Consider the following 20,262-nt stretch of genomic DNA (forward strand, 5'->3'; position numbering starts at 1 on the left):
TTTTGTCAGAGATCTAAAATGCCATACAAATTATAGGAATGCATATTTTATTTAATGCATATGCATGTGTGGGTCTGAATATATTATTAAACAAAAGAACATTTCAGGTGTTATAAAATAGAAAAGCTAAAAATATATGAGACACAGGAATCAAAACCCTTGTACTAACTCAGTATGTTAATTTTCAGAAGTTAGCTGAATGTCTCTTTCCATTAGTACGTTGTATCTTTATTATAATTTTTGTAAATACACATATCCAACCGGATGACTGTAGTGAAATCGTTTGTGTTAGTGTTGACAAAATCAGTTATGGTAACTGCAGAAGGCAGTTTCTAGGATGGGTTGTGAGTAGTGAGTAAGTCCGGGCCCTCTCCTAAGAAGGCTCGTTGGCGTGAGCGCCCACATACGTGCTGCAGTCGCCAGCTCTTGAGGTGTACCTCTGTATACAAGGGTTTGACAGCCTTCTGGCCTGCCGCATCTGGAACACAGTGCAAAGCCGAGGTTAGAGTTACCCTACACTGGGCAGAGGCAGGAAAAGAGAACGTCGTGCTGACAGCCCAAGGCGCCCCACCACAAAGCACGGAACACAGACGCCCTTCGCCAACCTGCCCTTCCCAACAGGCATGGTTTTTGCAGAGTCTCATGCCTGACTGCTGGAAGAGTCACGTAAGATATCTGCAGTGACAAAGTGATTAGCTAGGAAAGGGACTTCCTGCTAGGAGGTATAACCAGCCTGACTAAAATGAGAAACGAGCTTCTGTTTACACATCTGTACGTATCCCTGCCGGGACACGAGTAAAAGCCAGTGACGTCACAGCACCAGCCCAGGACAAACAGCAGAGACGCAGACCGAGCATTCACAAGGAATCCTGACTACAAAACTTCATCATATTAACTGTTAGACTACTTTCTGTGGCTGAAATCTTAAGACACTTTACAATTTTTCACTTCTCAAGCAGAAAGGTATAGTTTCAGATCAGAGACCAGTTGCCAACACATTAACAAAGCCAAAGCTAACTCCTACAATACACCTGAACATGACAAAATAAACACACACACAATTTTTTTTTTTACTACTTCTGAGTAGAATGCCAGGGCAGTTTTCCAGAGCAGGTTTTCACATCAACCCATCGGGAAATGACAGTGAAAACATGAACTGGGAACCCGACACTGCCGAGGCTCCGGCTGTGCAGTGACCTTCCGGCACTAGTAAGTAAAAACGGCCCAGCTGAAACGAGAACAGATACGGAAGGGACTGAGTCACACAGCAGTCAGTCAGGCCACAAACCATACTGAGAATCTGACAAATTAATCAAATCTAGATCTGCCAATAAGTAAGAATGTCTAAAACAAAGCAAGGAAATGTTTTGTTCTTCAGTTGCCCTGTCAGTGCATTTACCACTAGACAGTGCACAGAAAGTTACGGACACGTAACACTACAAAGAAGCATTAAATTAGAAATGCATTATTTTCTGCAAGTCCAATTGGTATGAACGTCAACATGCAAATAGATCTCAAGAAAAAAAGAGACTGGAAGGATTAGGGGGTGGAGGATAGGAAAACACTTGGCAGGATGGGAAGACCCAAGGGAGTGTCACCCCAGCGAGCAGCAGACATACAGCAGTGGCCGATCTGCCGGGCCCACGCTGGGCCACGATGGCCCCGGAGACCGCCTTGATCCAGCTGTGCATCTCCTCGGGACTGTCGGCCTGAAAGACAGAGGGACCATTCACCCCGTGGGGCTTCAAAATCATCTTCCACTTCCATGAAGCCAATGAAGTTATCTTGGTAACTTACACTGTCTGCAGTAAAACTGTTCTAACATAATGATTTCCAAGATTTTAGACATTACTTTGAAAAAAAAAATGTATTAATTTTCATTTTATTTAAAAGGTTGGGAGACAGACGCAGAGATCTTCACTTGCAGGTTATTTCCCAAATGCCTGCAACAGCTGAGGCTGGGCCAGGCTGAAGCCAACAGCCAACGGAGGACGGACTTGAACCAGGCACTCTAACACAGAAGCTGTGTTTCAAATGGCAACCAAATCACTGTGCCAAACACCTGCCCCTGTACATCCTTTTAAAAACCCTGTCTTGTCTATGATGGACTATATCAACCAGTGAATTCTTCAAAGACCTCATAGTGCTTGGAGTGGCAAGACTGGCAGCGATTCATAACTGGTGAACTGTCAGAACCACTTGAGCAGGAACCTCGGAGCATGCCCTACATCAGGGACCTGGGGAGGGTGGGAGACTGGGTGGGGCTTCTCCCTCAATATTCCCCTTTACCTCAGATACATGAAGGAGACAACATGGAAATAATAGTCTTACCCACTTTCCTGTAGCCTTTGAACCTTTTTACCCTAATCAACTATGTAAAGATTGTCAAAAATACAATAAAAAATGGAAAAAAAGAAAACCCTGTCTTGGTGGCTAAATTAATATGTTTGCCACTTAAATGTTTTAAGATCAGAAACAACAAAAATGTCAGTAAGAACTTTCAGAGAGAAAAAAGGAGAAGGGAAATAATAATGAAAGATCCTATTTTCTTCTATCAACTGCGAGACTGAATCAGCCATAAGACTATTTTTGACATCATTTTACACACTATTTTTCTTTCTTTTTTTTTAAGATTTATTTTATTTTTTATTGGAAAGGCGGATATACAGAGAGGAGAGACAGAGAGGAAGATCTTCCGTCCGATGACTCACTCCCCAAGTGAGCGCAACGGCCGATGCTATGCCGATCCGAAGCCAGGAGAATCCCACGCGGGTGCAGGGTCCCAAAGCTTTGGGCCTGATTTTGGGACTGCTTTCCCGGGCCACAGGCAGGGAGCTGGCTGGGAAGCGGGGCTGCCAGGACTAGAACCAGCGCCCATATGGGATCCTGGGCGTGCAAGGCGAGGACCTTAACCACTGAGCCATCGCGCTGGGCCCACACTTTTTCTAAAGATAATTTCTATTAGTATGTTAAAGCCCTAGAAAAATACTAGTAGCCATAGTCCAAAGTGTCAGATTCTTTTATTGGGCCAAGGTTCCAATGAGGTTCTGAAGCCATATTAGGGGCAGAGTGAGTGGGCCGGGTTAAGAAGCCCACCGCTACACAAGTGGTCAGGTCCCCACTAGGCTTGGGAGTCCTGCTTTCTGCTACCACACTGTGGAAGGCAACAGCAGTGGGAGACCAGGACTGGGTGCCAGCCTCCAGCCTGAGCTACTGCAGGCAGCATACACATCTCTGCCTACCTGCTTTTAAATAAAACGAAAATATATACAACTTTCAAAAACCTTCCTATGAAATTAATTCTATTAAACATGGTCCAAAATAGATCCAGAATTACCAATCCTTACTTTCACAGCCTAAAATTCTAGACTCTCTTATTTCAAGTAACTTAGACCTACTTCTAAATAGAAGCCTAACCAGTTTCTAGTCTCTAAAAGTCCAAACATCTTAAAGATACAGCATAATATTTTTAAACCAATGACACTAATGAAGACTTTTTAAAAGAAAAGACTCAATACCATCCTAAAAACCGACATGGCCCAGTGAGCACGTTCATAACCTGACAGTCTCAATCTGGAAACTTATCCTAAATAAAAAATCCAGGTAAATTTATGTACAAAGATTCTCCTCACCATCATTATTTAACACAGAAAAAGTACAAAAACAATAAATGTTCAGTAACACAATAAGAAGCAGCTGCCTGTGCAATATCCATCTGACGTAGTACAGGGCAGTGCTGAAAGCTTTTCGGGGACCTTTTAATGACATGAGAGGCAACTGCACAGTGATGAAACCAACAGGATTTAACAACACAACTCACTTCATGTGACCTGACACGACCTGATAAAGGTGACAATGAAATCAGGAAGCACGGCTGCCTGACTGCGAACATCATGACTACTTTCTTAATATTTTTCTGCGATAAGCATATATAACTTTCATAAAAGCATTTTCTTTGTTATTGTTGCTGCTATCTGTTTGATTTATTTTTCTGAGACGTATAGAAAATGCTCCCAGGTAAGGCGGCCAGAGCTGGGAACTCAGCGCAGGTCTCCGTTGTGGATGGCAAACACGCAGCTAGCTGAGCCCTCACCGCCACCCGCCAGGGTCCACAGACGGAACTGCACGACTAGCCCAAGTATCCTTACGCGGACACGGGCATCAGCTGCTAGGCCAGATACCCACACCTTACAGGTGTTCCTTCGAAAACTTAACACTTGAATAACTCATATAGTAAACACAAATTTAAACTCAAATACAGAATGCCAATGACCAAAAAGGGGCCAGCACAGTGACTCACTGGGCTAATCCTCTGCCTACTAGCACTGGCTGACACTATTCCTGACAGCTCCACTTCCCATCCAGCTCCCTGCTGGTGGCCTGGGAAAGCATCAGACGCTGACCCAAAGCCTTGGGACCCTGCACCCACATGGGAGACCTGGAGGAGGCTCCTGCCTTCAGATCAGCCCATCTGTGGGGAGTGAGCCAGCGGAGGGACGCTCTCTATCTCTCTCTCTCTCTGTAAATCTGCCTTTCAAATAAGAATATATAAATCTTTATACACACACATATATTTACAAACTCCCAACAAATGGAAATATTGGAAAATCAAAATTCTAAAGCCTGTGCACCAACAACAATCCCAGGGAAGGAATACAATTAAAATAGCATCTTCCTTTGCCCAAATATTATCTGTCTCTATTTCATGTTACTCAGAACAAAGAATTCCTGAACAAATAACTTTCTGATGATTCCATACACAACATGGTTTTATTATGTGGTGAGATGGCTGTCATATTTTTTAAACCTTAGAAGCAAAAGGTTCCTGTGTGTTTACCTCATCTCAAAAGCATTAGTGGACTGGCTCTACATCCTCCAGACAGTATCTTACCTGCACATAGAAAGTTCGCGATGTTGTTACAATTTCGAAGAGGTTATCCCTCATCATTATGTCACTGTTAGGAAAGGAAATTATCCAATTAGACCTTGCAGCAGTTATTTGATAGTTTTTGTTTATTTATTTATCACACGGTTGTACCAATAACAGATAAGACATAGATTAAACAAAATCAAAGTATCCTTTATTTTTGCACTGTTTCATTTGTGTATTTACAGCTTTAGAAGAGGCTCACAAACAGTTTTAAAGCTCTGAGTTTTTAACTGCAAAGTATTCGTTTCCTTGAGGAAACAGCTGCACAGCTTATGCATTCTCCTATGAAGTTCTATTCTGCCGCGTCACTGAAACACTACAATAACGAACACATTCAGCAAACCTGGCAGCATGACTGCTTCATACTAATTTTTCCCCTGTTGCTAATAAGGTATTTACAAAGGTTTAGTTTCCAAATAAAGGATCAATTCTGTTTCCTACTTTCCAATTAAGTTCAAGTGGCAATATTTCAACATCTAACATATTTCAATTACAAAAAAAGCTTAATCCTAGAATCACTTCAGGAAAACACAGTTGTTAGCGCACTGAGCACACGGTCACGTCTGCTGTGTCTCTGTTGTGCGTCTGCTGGGGGGGCTGCAGGTCAGAGCTGGGGGGGCTGGAGGTCAGAGCTGGGCTGGAGGTCAGAGCTGGGGGGGCTGCAGGTCAGAGCTTGGCAGGGCTGGAGGTCAGAGCTGGGGGGGCTGCAGGTCAGAGCTGGGCAGGGCTGCAGGTCAGAGCTGGGGGGGCTGGAGGTCAGAGCTGGGCAGGGCTGCAGGTCAGAGCTGGGGGCGCTGGAGGTCAGAGCTGGGGGGGCTGGAGGTCAGAGCTGGGGGGGCTGCAGGTCAGAGCTGGGCAGGGCTGCAGGTCAGAGCTGGGGGGGGCTGGAGGTCAGAGCTGGGGGGGCTGCAGGTCAGAGCTGGGGGAGCTGCAGGTCAGAGCTGGGCAGGGCTGCAGGTCAGAGCTGGGGGGGCTGCAGGTCAGAGCTGGGGGGGCTGCAGGTCAGAGCTGGGGGGGCTGGAGGTCAGAGCTGGGGGGGCTGGAGGTCAGAGCTGGGGGGGCTGGAGGTCAGAGCTGGGCAGGGCTGCAGGTCAGAGCTGGGGGGGCTGGAGGTCAGAGCTGGGGGGGCTGCAGGTCAGAGCTGGGGGAGCTGCAGGTCAGAGCTGGGCAGGGCTGCAGGTCAGAGCTGGGGGGGCTGCAGGTCAGAGCTGGGGGGGCTGCAGGTCAGAGCTGGGCAGGACTGGAGGTCAGAGCTGGGGGGGCTGGCGGTCAGAGCTGGGGGGGCTGGAGGTCAGAGCTGGGGGGGTTGGAGGTCAGAGCTGGGCAGGACTGGAGGTCAGAGCTGGGGGGGCTGGAGGTCAGAGCTGGGCAGGACTGGAGGTCAGAGCTGGGCCTTACCTTTGCTTGCATTCCTGGACCTTATGAACATCTTTAAGCGGTATCACACGCAGAGGTTCCTTTTCCTGGCAACAGACAAAGTGGACACTTATTCTTAAAATTCTTGCAAGGGTTAAATGTTTACCTGTAAATGAATGTGAAAGTGATGGTTTCTTCTTGAAGCCTATCGAGGAGAGTGATGTACCTTTAAAAACTCCTCAGTCAGAACAGCCCACGTGGTCTGAACTACACACTGTTGTCTGACACAAGGTTTCTGGCCTGAAAGGCAGCACAGCTTATGAAAAGCCATTAACCGCTAGTCTCTGCAATGGACCCTGTGTACCACGGGTACTACTTCCTCTAGGATGCAGGGACTAACCAGCGTCTTTAACTTTTAACATTGTTTTACAAATTCAGTAAGACATGAACTCTTCCTGAACTTAAACTCAGTGCTGGCGTATCTACTACCTCTTCCTATGATTACATTTTATTTGTCTGACTGACAGACCGATCCCATTTGCTGATTCACTGGCCAAATGCCTATGGTGGTGGAGATGCAAAGCAGGGAGCCAGGGACTCAGGGCAGGCCTCCCACACGGGCACTAGACCCCAGCCCCTGAGCCCCCTGAGCCCCCCACTCCCGACTCCCGACCCTGCCTCTCAGGCTCTGCATTCGCAGGCAGCCAAAGCCAGAAACTGGAGCCAGGTAGAGAAGCCAGGCATCCTCGCTTGCATGTAACTGCCTTGCCAAACACCTGGCTGATCCGCTTGGTTTTACATGGCTAGCTCACAGTGCTCACAACGCCACAGCACACATCCATGTATCCATCTGAGGAAAGCAAGGATGCAGCATGTTAAGGATTTCACCTTACGTTCTAAGACATTATATACAAGATGAAAGGATGCAAAAAAATTCATTCATAATATATTTGTAGGACACATTCCATGAAACACTAGATCCCTATTTTACTGAATTAGCTCAAGACACAACATTATCTTATATTTTATAAATCACAACAGAATGATTTTATACTAAACCACAGGTTTTTGAAGTTTTATAAAATGTTATCATTTTGAAATAATTTCGGACTATGCAAGACACACCAGAACAATACCAAGAACTTACAGACCTTGTACCTGGTCTGTTGAGGTGTTAACCTGCCCTCTGCGCCTATCTGTCACGTTCATGGGAATGAACACATTTTCTTCCAGGCTGAAATGGTTGAGGGCAAACTGTTCTGGACTGCAGCACTAAGGACGGTCCTTCTGACAATCACAGCGCAGCAGTAAGTGGCAGAGCCTCTGCGTGGACGTGACAGCGTCCTCCCCTCTACGCACACGCTGCTCCACGCAGGATCACGTCTTGTGCTCAGCTGTCATGTCTCATCCTCTCTTTACTGCAGAAGTCTTGCACGAATTATTAAACTGGAGTTTTACTCCAAAGAGAACTCCTTCTTCATCTATGTATAAGTGACTCATTTTCGTCTATGGGAAACAATTTATTACCAATATTATTTCTTGCCTGAATCGTCCGAGCTTCGGTCCCTGGGAACCCCTCTACGGACATCTTCCCACCGTGTCCAAGCTACTCCATTGTTTTCTGGCAAAAACAGATGCACTTGTCTCGGCTTGTTCTCTCTCGTCCCAGCTCTGAAATCAGTCCCTGCCACTCACGGCGTGCTATTCAGAAGGTCAGCTGGCTTCTTCACTCAACCACCTGCTCATAACTGAGAACCTTTCTAGGAATCATTTGCAATCAATATAATCACGCCTCTGATAAACCCTTCCGCTGCATACTGCCACTGTGTAAAGCTTCAGTGTAGATTTTTGAAAAAAATTATCTTTTACTTTTTATTGGAAAGTCAGATTTACAGAGAGAAGGAGAGAGACAAAAGATCTTCCGAGATCTTCCGTCTACTGGTTTATTCCCCAAGTGGTCGCAAGTAGCCAGAGCTGAGCCGATCAGGAGCCAGGAGCTTCTTCAGAGCCTCCCACGCAGGTGCAGGTACTCAAGGCTTTGAGCCATCTTCGACTGCCTTCTCAGGTAAAAAACAGGGAAGTGGATGGGAAATGGAGCAGCTGGGACACAAACTGGTGCCCACGGGGAGCCTGGGACATGAAAGGCAAGGATTTAGCCACGAGGCTATCATGCTGGGAACAAACATTTTTCTTTTATGTGTGTTTATTTTTATCCATTTGAAAGGTAGAAGGCAGGTGTGCTGGAAAGGAAAGCAGTCTTGGATCTGCTGGTTCACTACTAAATGCCTGCTACAGCCAGAGCTGGGCCAGACCAGAGCCGAGAGACCAGAACTCCAACAGGGTCTCCCTTGTGGCAGGCAGGGACCTCAACACTCCAGCCATTACCTTCCACCTCCTGTGTCCATCAGCAGGAAGGTGGACTGGAGGAAGCACAGGGGCCAAAACCTTTGATTCAAGATGCGGGCATCCCAGGCAGCAGCTTCAGCTGCTAAGACATAACACTGCTCACCCAAAGAAGTTTTAATTTGCATTTCTCTAATAATTAATAATGTTGAATATCTTTTCTAAGTTTTTTCCAGGGCCAGGACTATGGCACAGTAGGCAAGGCCTATGCCTACCGTGCCAGGATGCCACGTGGACACTGTCGGAGTTCTGGCTGCTCCTCTTCTAAACCAGTTTCTTGCTTATGACCTGGGAAAGCAGCAAAGAATGGCTCGAGTCCTCGGGCCTCTTCACTCGTGGTGAGGCTGGAGGAAGGCGCTTCAGGGCAGCGCTTCTGGCCACCGTGGACAGAGCGGGAAGGCCAATCTGACTCTCCTCTATGTGTAATTCTGCCTTGCCTTTCAAATGACAAATAGATCTTTCTTTTTTAAAATATTTTCTACTTAATTTTTTCTGACCCTTAAAACTTTGGGACAATCCAAATTTATATAAAGCATGAAAAAACAGCACAAATAATTAATTATCCTGAACCATTTCAGTTATCTTCTGACCTGGACCACAGTCCCTATGAATTCTTCAGTGACTGCTTCTACAAGACCATGCTCTTAAATAATCACAATACAAATATAAAAGAAAACTCCTCAAAATGGCTTCTATTACAGCAAATTCAGAATCATGATTTCTTCTGTTTATCTCACATCTTTCTTTCCTTTGGTTTTAATTTTCATAATCTTCACACTTCTGAAGATGACAAAGCAGTTACTTTGCAGAATGTCCCTCCCAACACTTCCTTGCACTTGGACTCAGACTGCACCGGGGGCAGGACTAGCACACTGCACAGTCCACGCACGCTGCGCAGTCCACGCACGCTGTGCAGTCCATGCACGCTGTATAATCCACACATGCTGTGCAGTATTAGCACGCCGTGCAGTCTTAGCACGCTGTGCAGTCCACCCACGATATCCCGCCACGTCGGAGCTGCTGTGAACCTATCACATCACAGGTGAAGTTCATCTCAGACATCTGACCACCTAGTCAAAGTGTTATCTAGCAGGCTGCTTCACCACAAAGAACCCTTTCCCCTGTGTACTTTGTATAGATTTTGCAGGCAGGTATTCAGCAACTATGTGAATACCAGGTACCTCATCAGACATACGTAAATAATTCACCACTAAATTATTTATTTGTGGGCCTGGCACGGTAGCCTAGTGACTAAAATCCTTTGCCTTGCATGTACCAGGATCCCATATGTTCACTGGTTCATGTCTCATCCAGCCCTCTGCTTGTGGCCTGGGAAAGCATTAGAGGACGGCCCAAAGCCTTGGGACCCTGCACCCTTGTGAGAGACACGGAAGACCCTGGCTCTCGGCTTCTGCTCTTGGGGCCACTTGTGGAGTAAACCAGCAGATGGAAGATCTTCCACTCTGTCTCTCCTCTGCAAAATCTACCTTTCCAATAAAAATAAATAAACGTATTTTTTAAATTATTCACTTGTGTCTGTATGGGCTCATGAGTTCTTAGCTTACTCAGTGGCTGTCTTGTATTAGGACCATTTTGGTACCTGGATTTGGCAATGGGAGATGTTTTCAAAGCGCTACTGGGCCTTTTTATGTGTCCCTGTCACTCTGTGGGCATTTCCTCACTTCCTGACACAACAGTTCATCACACACCCGTCTCTCACTGCTCTGAGCATCTCGAACGTGCTATTTCTCCACAAAGTCCAGGTCTCTTTCAGGGCACAAAGACAGGTAGAAAAACGTTAATAATGTATGTATTAATATATTTATTCTTATATCATGTAACTAAAAGTTACATCAATACCATGGTACTTCAAAAAGTATGTAAAAAATGGAATTAAATCAAAACTTATAGACAATAGATTCAAAACAGCATTAGACAATAGTAAAAACTACAAAGACATACAGGGGGAATCACGAGTGACCCTGACAACCTATTAACAGGAGGTCATATGCACAGAATGGGGGAGGGCCCAGAGTGGAGCAGGGGGACAGGAGGAGGCTTGTATCCCAACCCTGGAGACTCCCGGATCCCCACCAAGGACTATCAGTACGGGCACCAAGGACTACATCCCAACTGCCAAAGAAAACACAGGAACTGGAATGCCTTCGGAGGCCGAGAACTCAGAGGATATCCCTCCCCGCTTTTGGACCTACTACATGGGTTGGAAGAAGCCCGAATCCTTCCTCATAGGATCCAAGGTCATCGGAACAACAGCCAGGAACCCTGAGTGGTCCTCAGAATCAGAAGAACAGTAAACTTCCTATGGGTCCTTACATAGTTCCAACTCTGGGTCCCCACCCTCTGCAATGACCATCAGGGTCGCTCCAGAGCCCCACCCCCCAAACACACACACACACACACACACACACACACACACACACACACAAATTGGAATAGATAAGCAGAGAACAACAAGGAAAGATTGGTCAGCATGGACTCACACATACCCTACTAGGTAGAACACAAAGAACAAGTACTCCCCACCAAGGTATGAAAGATTTCTCTGCATAAACCCCCTAAAGCTGTTATGCACCTCAATTGTTAAAATGTCGTTGAAATAGTCACAGGAGGTTGTCAAGAACTTACATGTAATTTTAACATATTGTTTACTCAACACTATGTCAATTAACTCCATAACGATATATATTGTTGCTGATGGGGCTTTTAATTGATCGGGATTTTACTCTTTTGGCCCTACCTTCAGACCAGAGAAGGTCTCCCCAAGAAGCGGATGAACTTATCTGGACAATAAGATGCTGGACTCTATGCCTGGTATATGCTTACAATGAAGGAATCTCAACTGAACTTGAACTGTGGTTACACAACAAGGTGGAGGAATCCACCATAGGGGGAGGGTTAGGGAAGGGGTATGGGGAATCCCAGTACCTATAGAACTATGTCTCATAATACAATGTAATCAATAAAGAAAAAATGGAATTAAAAATACAAGCTTATTTTACAAAAAAAAATTTAGTGTCCTATTCACATTTTCCATATCCAATTTTTCATGTATCCTGAAAACAAAATTTATACCAAAATCAGCACACCTCCAGCCTACACAGCAGGTCGCACTGGCTGCCCCCTCTACCCTTGAGGTGACCCTCAAACTAATGGCTTCCTATTCTCAGTGGCCCACTGTCCAACACAGCAGCCATTACTGACATGAAACTACAGTAAAAAAGAAATCGGTCTTGGATTTAACATGCACGAGTTCCTCACTTGTACTAACCACATGCTCAGGGCTTAGCCGCCACACATAGCCAGTGGCCCTGGAACACAGAAACACAGCACACTGCCACCTGTGCAGTTCAGTACCTCCTAACAAAGTCCTCTCAAAGATCCCACACGGGGAACGTGGGCCCGGCGGCGTGGCCTAGAAGCTAAAGTCCTCGCCTTCAACACGCCGGGATCCCATATGGGCGCCGGTTCTAATCCTGGCAGCTCCACTTCCCATCCAGCTCCCTGCTTGTGGCCTGGGAAAGCAGTCGAGGACGGCCCAGGGCTCTGGGACCCTGCACCTGTGTGGGATACCTGTGTGGGATTCCTGGATCCTGGCTTCGGATCGGCATAGCATCGACCGTTGCGGTCACTTGGGGAGTCAATCATCGGACGGAAGATCATCCTCTCCGTCTCTCCTCCTCTCTGTGTATCTGACTTTCCAATAAATAAATAAAATCTTATATATATATATAAAAAAAGATCCCACACAACAAGCACAGGACCAGAACTGCATTCCAGGCACCCAACAAGACTCGTGTCACCTCATGGTATTTCAAGTAAGAATGCCAGCCAAAGAGGGAATTCCAGCCTCTGATCACACTTTCTGAAAACACAAAAGCACCTCACAGGAAACAATGTAAGATTCTATCTGAAATCAGAAAAATAAAATGTCAAGAGCAGGCAAGGAAGGGGCAGAAATACAAAGGGTTAACCGCCTTGTACATCTGCTCCCTGGGGAGCGGCTGAGGCAGCCCGCAGATCTTCCAAGGCAGAAGGTCTCTTTGAAGATACAACCTTTCTATTCAAGGAGCATCACAAAATAAGTGCATATTCAGGCACCTTTCAAAAACAGAATGATTTTAACAGCACAGTTACATATATCTGCTGCAATGCAACATATCTCAAACATTATGACACAGTAACATACCAGTTCAGATTTGAAGTAGCCTATTGTGTTTTCATCCAACTGAAAATATCTTCTCTTCCAGTTCTTCATCTACAGAAATGAACACAGACATAAGACTTCTGTTTCCAAAAATGTCAGATGTTTAATCACCACTCAATTATTCTGATACAAATCCAGTCACAGACACCAAGCACCATTCTCCCGTTCGGTGCTGAGATAAATGATACTTTGTCTCACACCACAGTCAACTTTTGGAGGCTGGCTTTCAGCTTTCCTCGTGTACTTTTATCATGTGACTTCACATTTTTAAATACTTCACCTCCCTCACTAGCCCCTCCTTGAAGCAAAGAGCAAGAACAGGAAGTGCTACTGAACCACAGTAAGGAGCTGCACCTGCTGGTGCACAAGGCCGTCCACAGCAGCAAAGAAAAGCACTCAAGGGAGGCTGCTTCATACGATGTTTTCTCAAGTACAGTTTTTGTGGAAGTACTAAAACATCTCTAAATGATTTTTTTGGATTTAAGAGCAAAAAGCAAAGAACTCTTTCCTTTAAAGCCCTAAGGATGCAGAGTGGAGTCCCCCAGTGCAGCCAGCACCACCTGCGCACATTGCAGAGCAGCCTCCAGCACTCTCTGAGCTTAGGACCAACAGGCAGATACAAGCAGCTGGGGTTACCCCAGAGTAAAAAGGGGAACAGACCTGCCAGCAGCCTCAAGTATTCCTTTATTCCCACTTGCTACTTTCCAACTTTAATTTCTACATGAATTCTCAAGATTGAGTTTACACAGTAAGAATGCCTGAAGTCTCAGTCAAGGGCTTACTCCTGCAGAAGTCCCCATTGTGGAGCTCGTGTGCAGGAAGAGTTCTAAGGACGAGGCGCAGTGCCAAGGGCTTCATCTCCCCTTCACATCTTTCAAAGAATCCCTGACAGGCTGCACAAAATGAGTTTTCTTACACAAGAAAACAGGAGCCACTGAGCAGCGTAAGGTCGTGGAGCTTTCTATGGAGGTAAGCTCAAAGCCAAACCAATGAAGGAGTCTTTCCCACCCCACTCCCCAACCCCACCCTGCTGTCCCTCATTCTTCCCAGCTTGGGCCCGCAGTCCCCCACTCCCCCAGCCCCCCGGCCCGCCCTCCCCCACTCTCCCAGCCCGCCCTCTCCCACCAGAGGGCTCTTTTCCTGATTTACTCTCAGGTGTGGGAAAATCAATAGAAAAGGTCTCTGAAATTAACGTAAACTCTTAGAAAGTCAATTAAACTGACAGTGGTAAGCAACATTAATTCACCCAGCCACTCAGGGACTAGAGAAACAGAGCTGGAATAAAGGCCATTCTACCTCCAGAGGCCCTTCCCAGCTCATCTCTCACTTTGGGACTTCCACAAACACAACAAACAATTTGCATGCTCATTTTTCCCTGTTTCACATATTTTATAAGCTACTCACCACTGCTCCTTGTTTTACACAATACCCAGCTTTGATTATGGCACTGTCTGAGTGTGGTTTAGGAGTAAAGTACGGAACATGGCTTTGTGACCGTTTCAAATTATTCCTGTCAACACTTTCGCCACATTCGTTTGCTTCTTTCTAAAATGAAGAAAAAAATAAATTCTTTCGCTTACTTAGCTTCATCTCATGGTGTGATCCTGAGTGCCAACATATTTTCAAGTACAGATTAATGTGATAAACGCACTTCTAACTTTCCAATCGCTGATGAAAACAGAAATTTTTACTTGTTTTATAAGTTCTTTGAAAAAAAAAAAGCTGTGTTAAGTGGCAGTAACCTTTGACATATTTTTACAGATTTCAAAGAAGTTGGCCCCCTCAAGCCGTACAGGAGGTACTGTGTAACTTGCATTTCGTCTCCCCCAAAAGGGGAGCCATGTTTGTGACTGGCAGGCATGACCCAGGCTCAGAGGCACGCCCGTACCCCCTTCTCAGATCTTCCCTTCCTCCACCTGTCCCAAGCACGCTCACCCCTCGTGTGCATGTGACGCGCCTGGGCCCTACACGCACATGGGAGACCCAGAAGCAGCTGGCTCCAGCCTGGCTCAGTCCTGACAACTGCCACATATGAGGAGTCAATCAGCAGATACGCACTGTTTTGTTTTTTTTTAAGATTTACTTATTTTTATTGGAAAGTCAGATTTACAGAGAGGAAGAGAGAGACAGAGAGAAAGATGTTCCATCCACTAGTTTACTCCCCAAGTGGCTGCAATGACCGAAGCTGAGCTGATCCAAAGCCCCAAAGCCAGGAGCCAGGAGCTTCTTCTAGGTCTCCCATGTGAGTGCAAGGTTCCAAGACTTTGGGCCATCCTCTCCTACTTTCCCCTTAGACCACAAGCAGGGAACTGGAAAGGAAGTGGAGCAGCCTGGATATGAACTGGTGCCCATAAGGGATCCCAGGCACACAAGACGAGGACTTCAGCTGCTAGGCTACTGCGCTGGGCCCACTACAGACTTCTTTGTCTCTCCCCCTCTCTAATTCTGCCTTTCAAAAATAAAAACGAACCTTTTTAAAAAAATCAACAGGAACAGCCGCTGTTTCACATAGCATTTAAGCTCCCACCTGGACTGCACTGCCCATGTAACACACTGGAATGCTCAGATTTCAGTCCCCAGCCCATCTTCCTATAAGTGCACAGCCTAGGAGGCAACGCATGACCGCTTCAGGTTCCTGCTACCCTTAGGGACGACCTGCACTGCGCTTTCCGCTCCTGGCTTCAGCCTGGCCCAGTCCCAGGAATCAGAAAATCAGACACTTATCTCTCAGTCTGCCTTCCAAATAAAATACATACAAATTTAAAACTTTTAAAGTAGCAACAATGTCTAGAAAATTTAACCTACAAAAATGTTCATCAAAGCTTTATCTGTAAAAGAAAAAAAGGAAAAAATTCTATGCATCAAAGGATTTATACATTTTTAAAAAGATGCATCTACATTTACTTGAAAGGCAGATTTACAGAAAGCAGAGACAGCAAGAAAGATCTTTCATCCACTGGTTCACTCCCCAAATAGCCACAACAGCCAGAGCTGATCTGAAGCCAGGAGCCTGGAGCTTCTTTCTGGGTCTCCCATGTAGATGCAGGGGACTACAGGCCTAACCCATTCTCCACTGCTTTCCCAGGCTATAAGCAGAGAGTTGGATGGGAAGTGGAGGAGGCAGGACACAAACTGGCACCTGTATGGGATGCAGATACCACAGCTGGAGGACTGACCTACGATATTACTATGCTGGTCCCAGGATTTGTAAATCACAGTAAATCCACTGCAGACTACTAGTCATGAACAATTATGTGTAGTAACTTCTGATGACTTGGAAAAGATTCATGCTGTAAGCGGAAATTACCGTCACATCGACTATGTAATTCCTCTTTCATTCTTGGGTTTGAAGCAGGGGAGTACACAGAAGGAAGAGCTCAGAGGAAACATTTACTGTTTGTTATTTATCTGTGACGTCTATATTTTTAATAGTGACTCTGTACTGTGTTACTCTGTAAAGCTGAGGTGTCTTAACTAAGAATGAGAGTTGCTCACCTGAGTTGGCGTGATAATGGGAACACCACCAACAATATCCGTCCTGTAAGACACCAGCTTCCTCCCACACTCGCCCTGGCAACTCTGGGTGTCAGAGCTGGGCTGTGCGTCTGACTGCTTTGGTACCTGAAACGGCGAGTTACTGTAATCAGCCCACAGTCGCCGTGCCTGCAGCCCTCACCTCCACAACCCCGACTCCCCAACATCCCCAACATCAGCCCACAGCTGCCTGGGTCTGCAGTCCTCGCCTCCACATCAGCCTACAGCTGCCTGGGCCTGCAGGTCTCGCCTCCACATCAGCCTACAGCTGCCTGGGCCTGCAGCCCTCGCCTCCACATCAGCCCACAGCTGCCTGGGCCTGCAGTCCTCGCCTCCACTTCTCCAACATCAGCCCACAGCTGCCTGGGTCTGCAGTCCTCGCCTCCACATCAGCCCACAGCTGCCTGGGTCTGCAGTCCTCGCCTCCACATCAGTCCACAGCTGCCTGGGCCTGCAATCCTCGTCTCCACATCAGCCCACAGCTGCCTGGGCCTGCAGTCCTCGCCTCCACATCACTGACATCAGCCCACAGCTGCCTGGGCCTGCAATCCTCGTCTCCACATCAGCCCACAGCTGCCTGGGCCTGCAGTCCTCGCCTCCACATCACTGACATCAGCCCACAGCTGCCTGGGCCTGCAGTCCTCGCCTCCACATCAGCCCACAGCTGCCTGGGCCTGCAGTCCTCGCCTCCACATCACTGACATCAGCCCACAGCTTCCTGGGCCTGCAGGTCTCGCCTCCACATCAGCCCACAGCTGCCTGGGCCTGCAGTCCTCGCCTCCACATCACTGACATCAGCCCACAGCTGCCTGGGCCTGCAGTCCTCGCCTCCACATCAGCCCACAGCTGCCTGGGCCTGCAGTCCTCGCCTCCACATCAGTCCACAGCTGCCTGGACCTGCAGTCTTCGCCTCCACATCAGCCCACAGCTGCCTGGGCCTGCAGCCCTCGCCTCCACATCACTGACATCAGCCCACAGCTGCCTGGGCCTGCAGCCCTCGCCTCCACTTCCCCTACATCCTTGATGCACGGTCTGTTGCCACACACGCAGCAGGCACTGAGCATGTCCCCGCACAGCCATCACATCAGCTGTGCACGGAGGCAAACCTCATTTGAGAGGAAAGCAAACAGAACACAGATTTAGATCCTTGCGATGTTACATTCTAGCCAGCTTTGTGTCACTCTGTTCCACACCTGACTGTCAGACTCCAGTCCCTGTTCCCACTAGAGTTCTCAATACTGAACTACAACTTCGGCTACTGTCTTCTCTTTGCACCATGCCAGCCGTCATTCTGCAAGTCCCAAGGGCAGGACTAGGCACAGTCACCTCCAGCAGCTTCACAACAGAGTTGAAAGCCTAACCAAAATTAACAGGAGAAAATAAAATCCCTAACCAAAAAAATCAAAATGTCAAATTAACAAAATATTAACATACAACACCAAAATTCTGAGGCACTTAAAGGAACTACAATACTTGCTGTCTCACTGGTAAATTGCCTGCATAGACAAACAATAATTGTGACAACAGCAGACTCTCACTGACACTACAGTGGGGACCTGCATTGTGGCGCAGTGTGCTAAGCCTCTGCCTGTGACACTGACAACAGTCTAAGCCTGCGCTGCTCCACTTCCTACTGGAAAGCAGAGAAGATGGCCCAAGGATTCGGACCCCTGTCCCCATGTGGAAGACCCAGAGGAAGCTCCCAACTGCTGATTCTGGTCTGGCTCAAACTGACAATCATTTGGATAATGAACCAGCAGATAGAAAGAAGTTCTCTCTAACTCTGCCTTTCAAATAAATAAGTAAATCCTGCTTTCTAACAAAAGCAATAAATCTTAAAATATCCACGCATAAACTTGTGGATCTTATATATTCTTTCTGAGGGTTCCACCCTGCTCTGAGTAAGCAGCCGACCTGCCTGCTGATCAATGAATGCTGTGCAAAGTGGAAGGCCTGGACTGTGGAAGCATGGGCCCATGGAACAGAATCAAAGTCCCAAGTTCACCTCATCTTAACAAAAAAAAGGTCAATCTTGTGGAGTTTTCGCCCTAATTTCAATTACTCTTAGATTAAAATCTAATACTGATTTTTCAAATTAAAACTATGGTGGAAAAAGAAATTAGGAATTAGCCCTACGCACTCTGAATACTATTTAATCAGTGACCAGAAACCATTATATACTTATATTGTCATTAAATAAACAAGTAGTTAAGGGAACACTTTGAAATCAGAAATGCTAATCATTAATTCTTCCTGCAGGGTTAGTTCCTACATTATCATCCCTGCTCTGTTCTTACATAATGCAAGAAGATTTGAATCGGCAGCCACTGAGCCACCTTCACATAGACTCAAGGAAAGCCACGGGTACTGGAAGGAACTGGGGGTCAGCACTGCGGCTCAGCAAGTCAAGCCATCACCGCTGGCATCCCAGAGCAGAGGCTCAGTTTAAACCCACCACTTGGTTTCTGGTCCAGCTTCCTGCCTAAGAGCCTGGGAAGGCAGCAGCCCGAGGCCCTGGCTCCCTGGCTCTCGGCTCCCGGCTCCCGGCTCCCGGCTCCTGGCTCCTGGCTTCCGCCTGGCTCAGCTGGGCTGCGGCATGATCTGAGGAGCCAGTCAACAGCACAGGTCTCAATCCCCTTCTCCCTCCCTAACACTTCTGCCTTTCAAATAAACAAATCTTTAAAAATCACAAAGGTGGAAAGAAATCATGATGAAGAATTAAATGATCATCACGTCCCCGCCCCCACCACCCTGTAACCACCTCTATTTTGAAATGCATTCGAATTTCAGATTTCTAAAACTTTAAATGCAGGTATCACTTGGCAATCAGCATGCTAATCATTAAATCACATATTTGACCAAAATGTTGCTTAGAGTGATTCCATAGCAGGTAATACTTAGCTGTACCTATATTTAATATGCAAACTAAGTTTTCAAGGAATCCACATGCAGTTCCTACCAAAATATATGATAAATTACAGATTTCAGATAAATACATTTAAATATGTCAGTCACTTATGAAATTTTAAGTGGTAACTGTTGTTGTTTTTAAGCTTTCTTTTTATTTGAGCGATAGAGTTACAGAGAAAAGGAGGGAGAGAAAGATCTTCCATCTACTGGTTCACTCTCCAGAGAGCCACAGTGACCAGAGCTAGCTAATATGAAGCCAGGAGCCAGAGCTCCGGGTCTCCCACGTGGGCACAGGAACCCAAGAACCTGAGCCATCCTCCACTGTAACACCAGGCTACGTGCAGGGAGCTGGGTGAGAAGTGGAGCAGCTAGGACATGAGCTCGCGCTCATAAGGGATTCTAGCAGTGCAGACAGAGGCTTAGTAGTCCACAATACCACCGTGCCAGCCAGAGATTTTCCTTAAAGTATATAATTAACAGGGACTGGCAAAGTGGCAGACCCAGAAAGAAGCTCCTGGCTGCAGATGGGCTCAGCTCCAGCCACAGCAGATACTGGGGAAGTGAACCGTAGTTAGAAGATCTTTCCCTCTCTCCTCTGCAAATCCGTCAAACAAAAATAAATCTTAGAAAGGAATATAATGAATGAAACATACCTTATTTAAAAACGAGCACTTTTTTCATTGCTTGAGTTAAACGTTGATTTTTAGTAATTATACCCAATCCTACATTCCTACTAATGTAGGCATAATTCCTCTACTGATAAGCACATACATATACCTGTATTTTACTATTTACCAGTGGCTTTATCTTAACATAAAAATTTCAGTGTGTAAAAATCAGAACTGTAAAACCACAAAGATTATTCACAAGTCCACACATTTTAAGACAACTCAGCCCCTATTCT

General features: G+C 46.4%; 1 protein-coding gene across 3 annotated transcripts in view; it reads right to left on the reverse strand.

Annotated features, from left to right (window-relative positions):
* Positions 1–20,262, reverse strand: part of PLEKHA1 (pleckstrin homology domain containing A1) — a 57,307-nt gene that overhangs the window by 3,224 nt on the left and 33,821 nt on the right. For 2 of the 3 annotated variants that reach the window (XM_040991984.1, XM_040991985.1), the window contains exons 6-11: positions 16,410–16,535; positions 14,319–14,459; positions 12,897–12,965; positions 6,329–6,393; positions 4,892–4,955; positions 1,620–1,709 (exon numbers count right to left, since the gene is read on the reverse strand). In XM_040991984.1, coding sequence (XP_040847918.1) covers positions 1,620–1,709; positions 4,892–4,955; positions 6,329–6,393; positions 12,897–12,965; positions 14,319–14,459; positions 16,410–16,535 — 555 coding nt within the window. The remainder of the gene's footprint in view (positions 1–1,619; positions 1,710–4,891; positions 4,956–6,328; positions 6,394–12,896; positions 12,966–14,318; positions 14,460–16,409; positions 16,536–20,262) is intronic. The other variant, XM_040991986.1, reaches the window with a different exon arrangement.

This window comes from Ochotona curzoniae, unplaced genomic scaffold, assembly GCF_017591425.1.
Source record: "Ochotona curzoniae isolate NIBS_2020 unplaced genomic scaffold, NIBS_Ocur_1.0 contig_66, whole genome shotgun sequence".
In the NCBI taxonomy this organism is placed as follows: Eukaryota; Metazoa; Chordata; class Mammalia; order Lagomorpha; family Ochotonidae; genus Ochotona; species Ochotona curzoniae.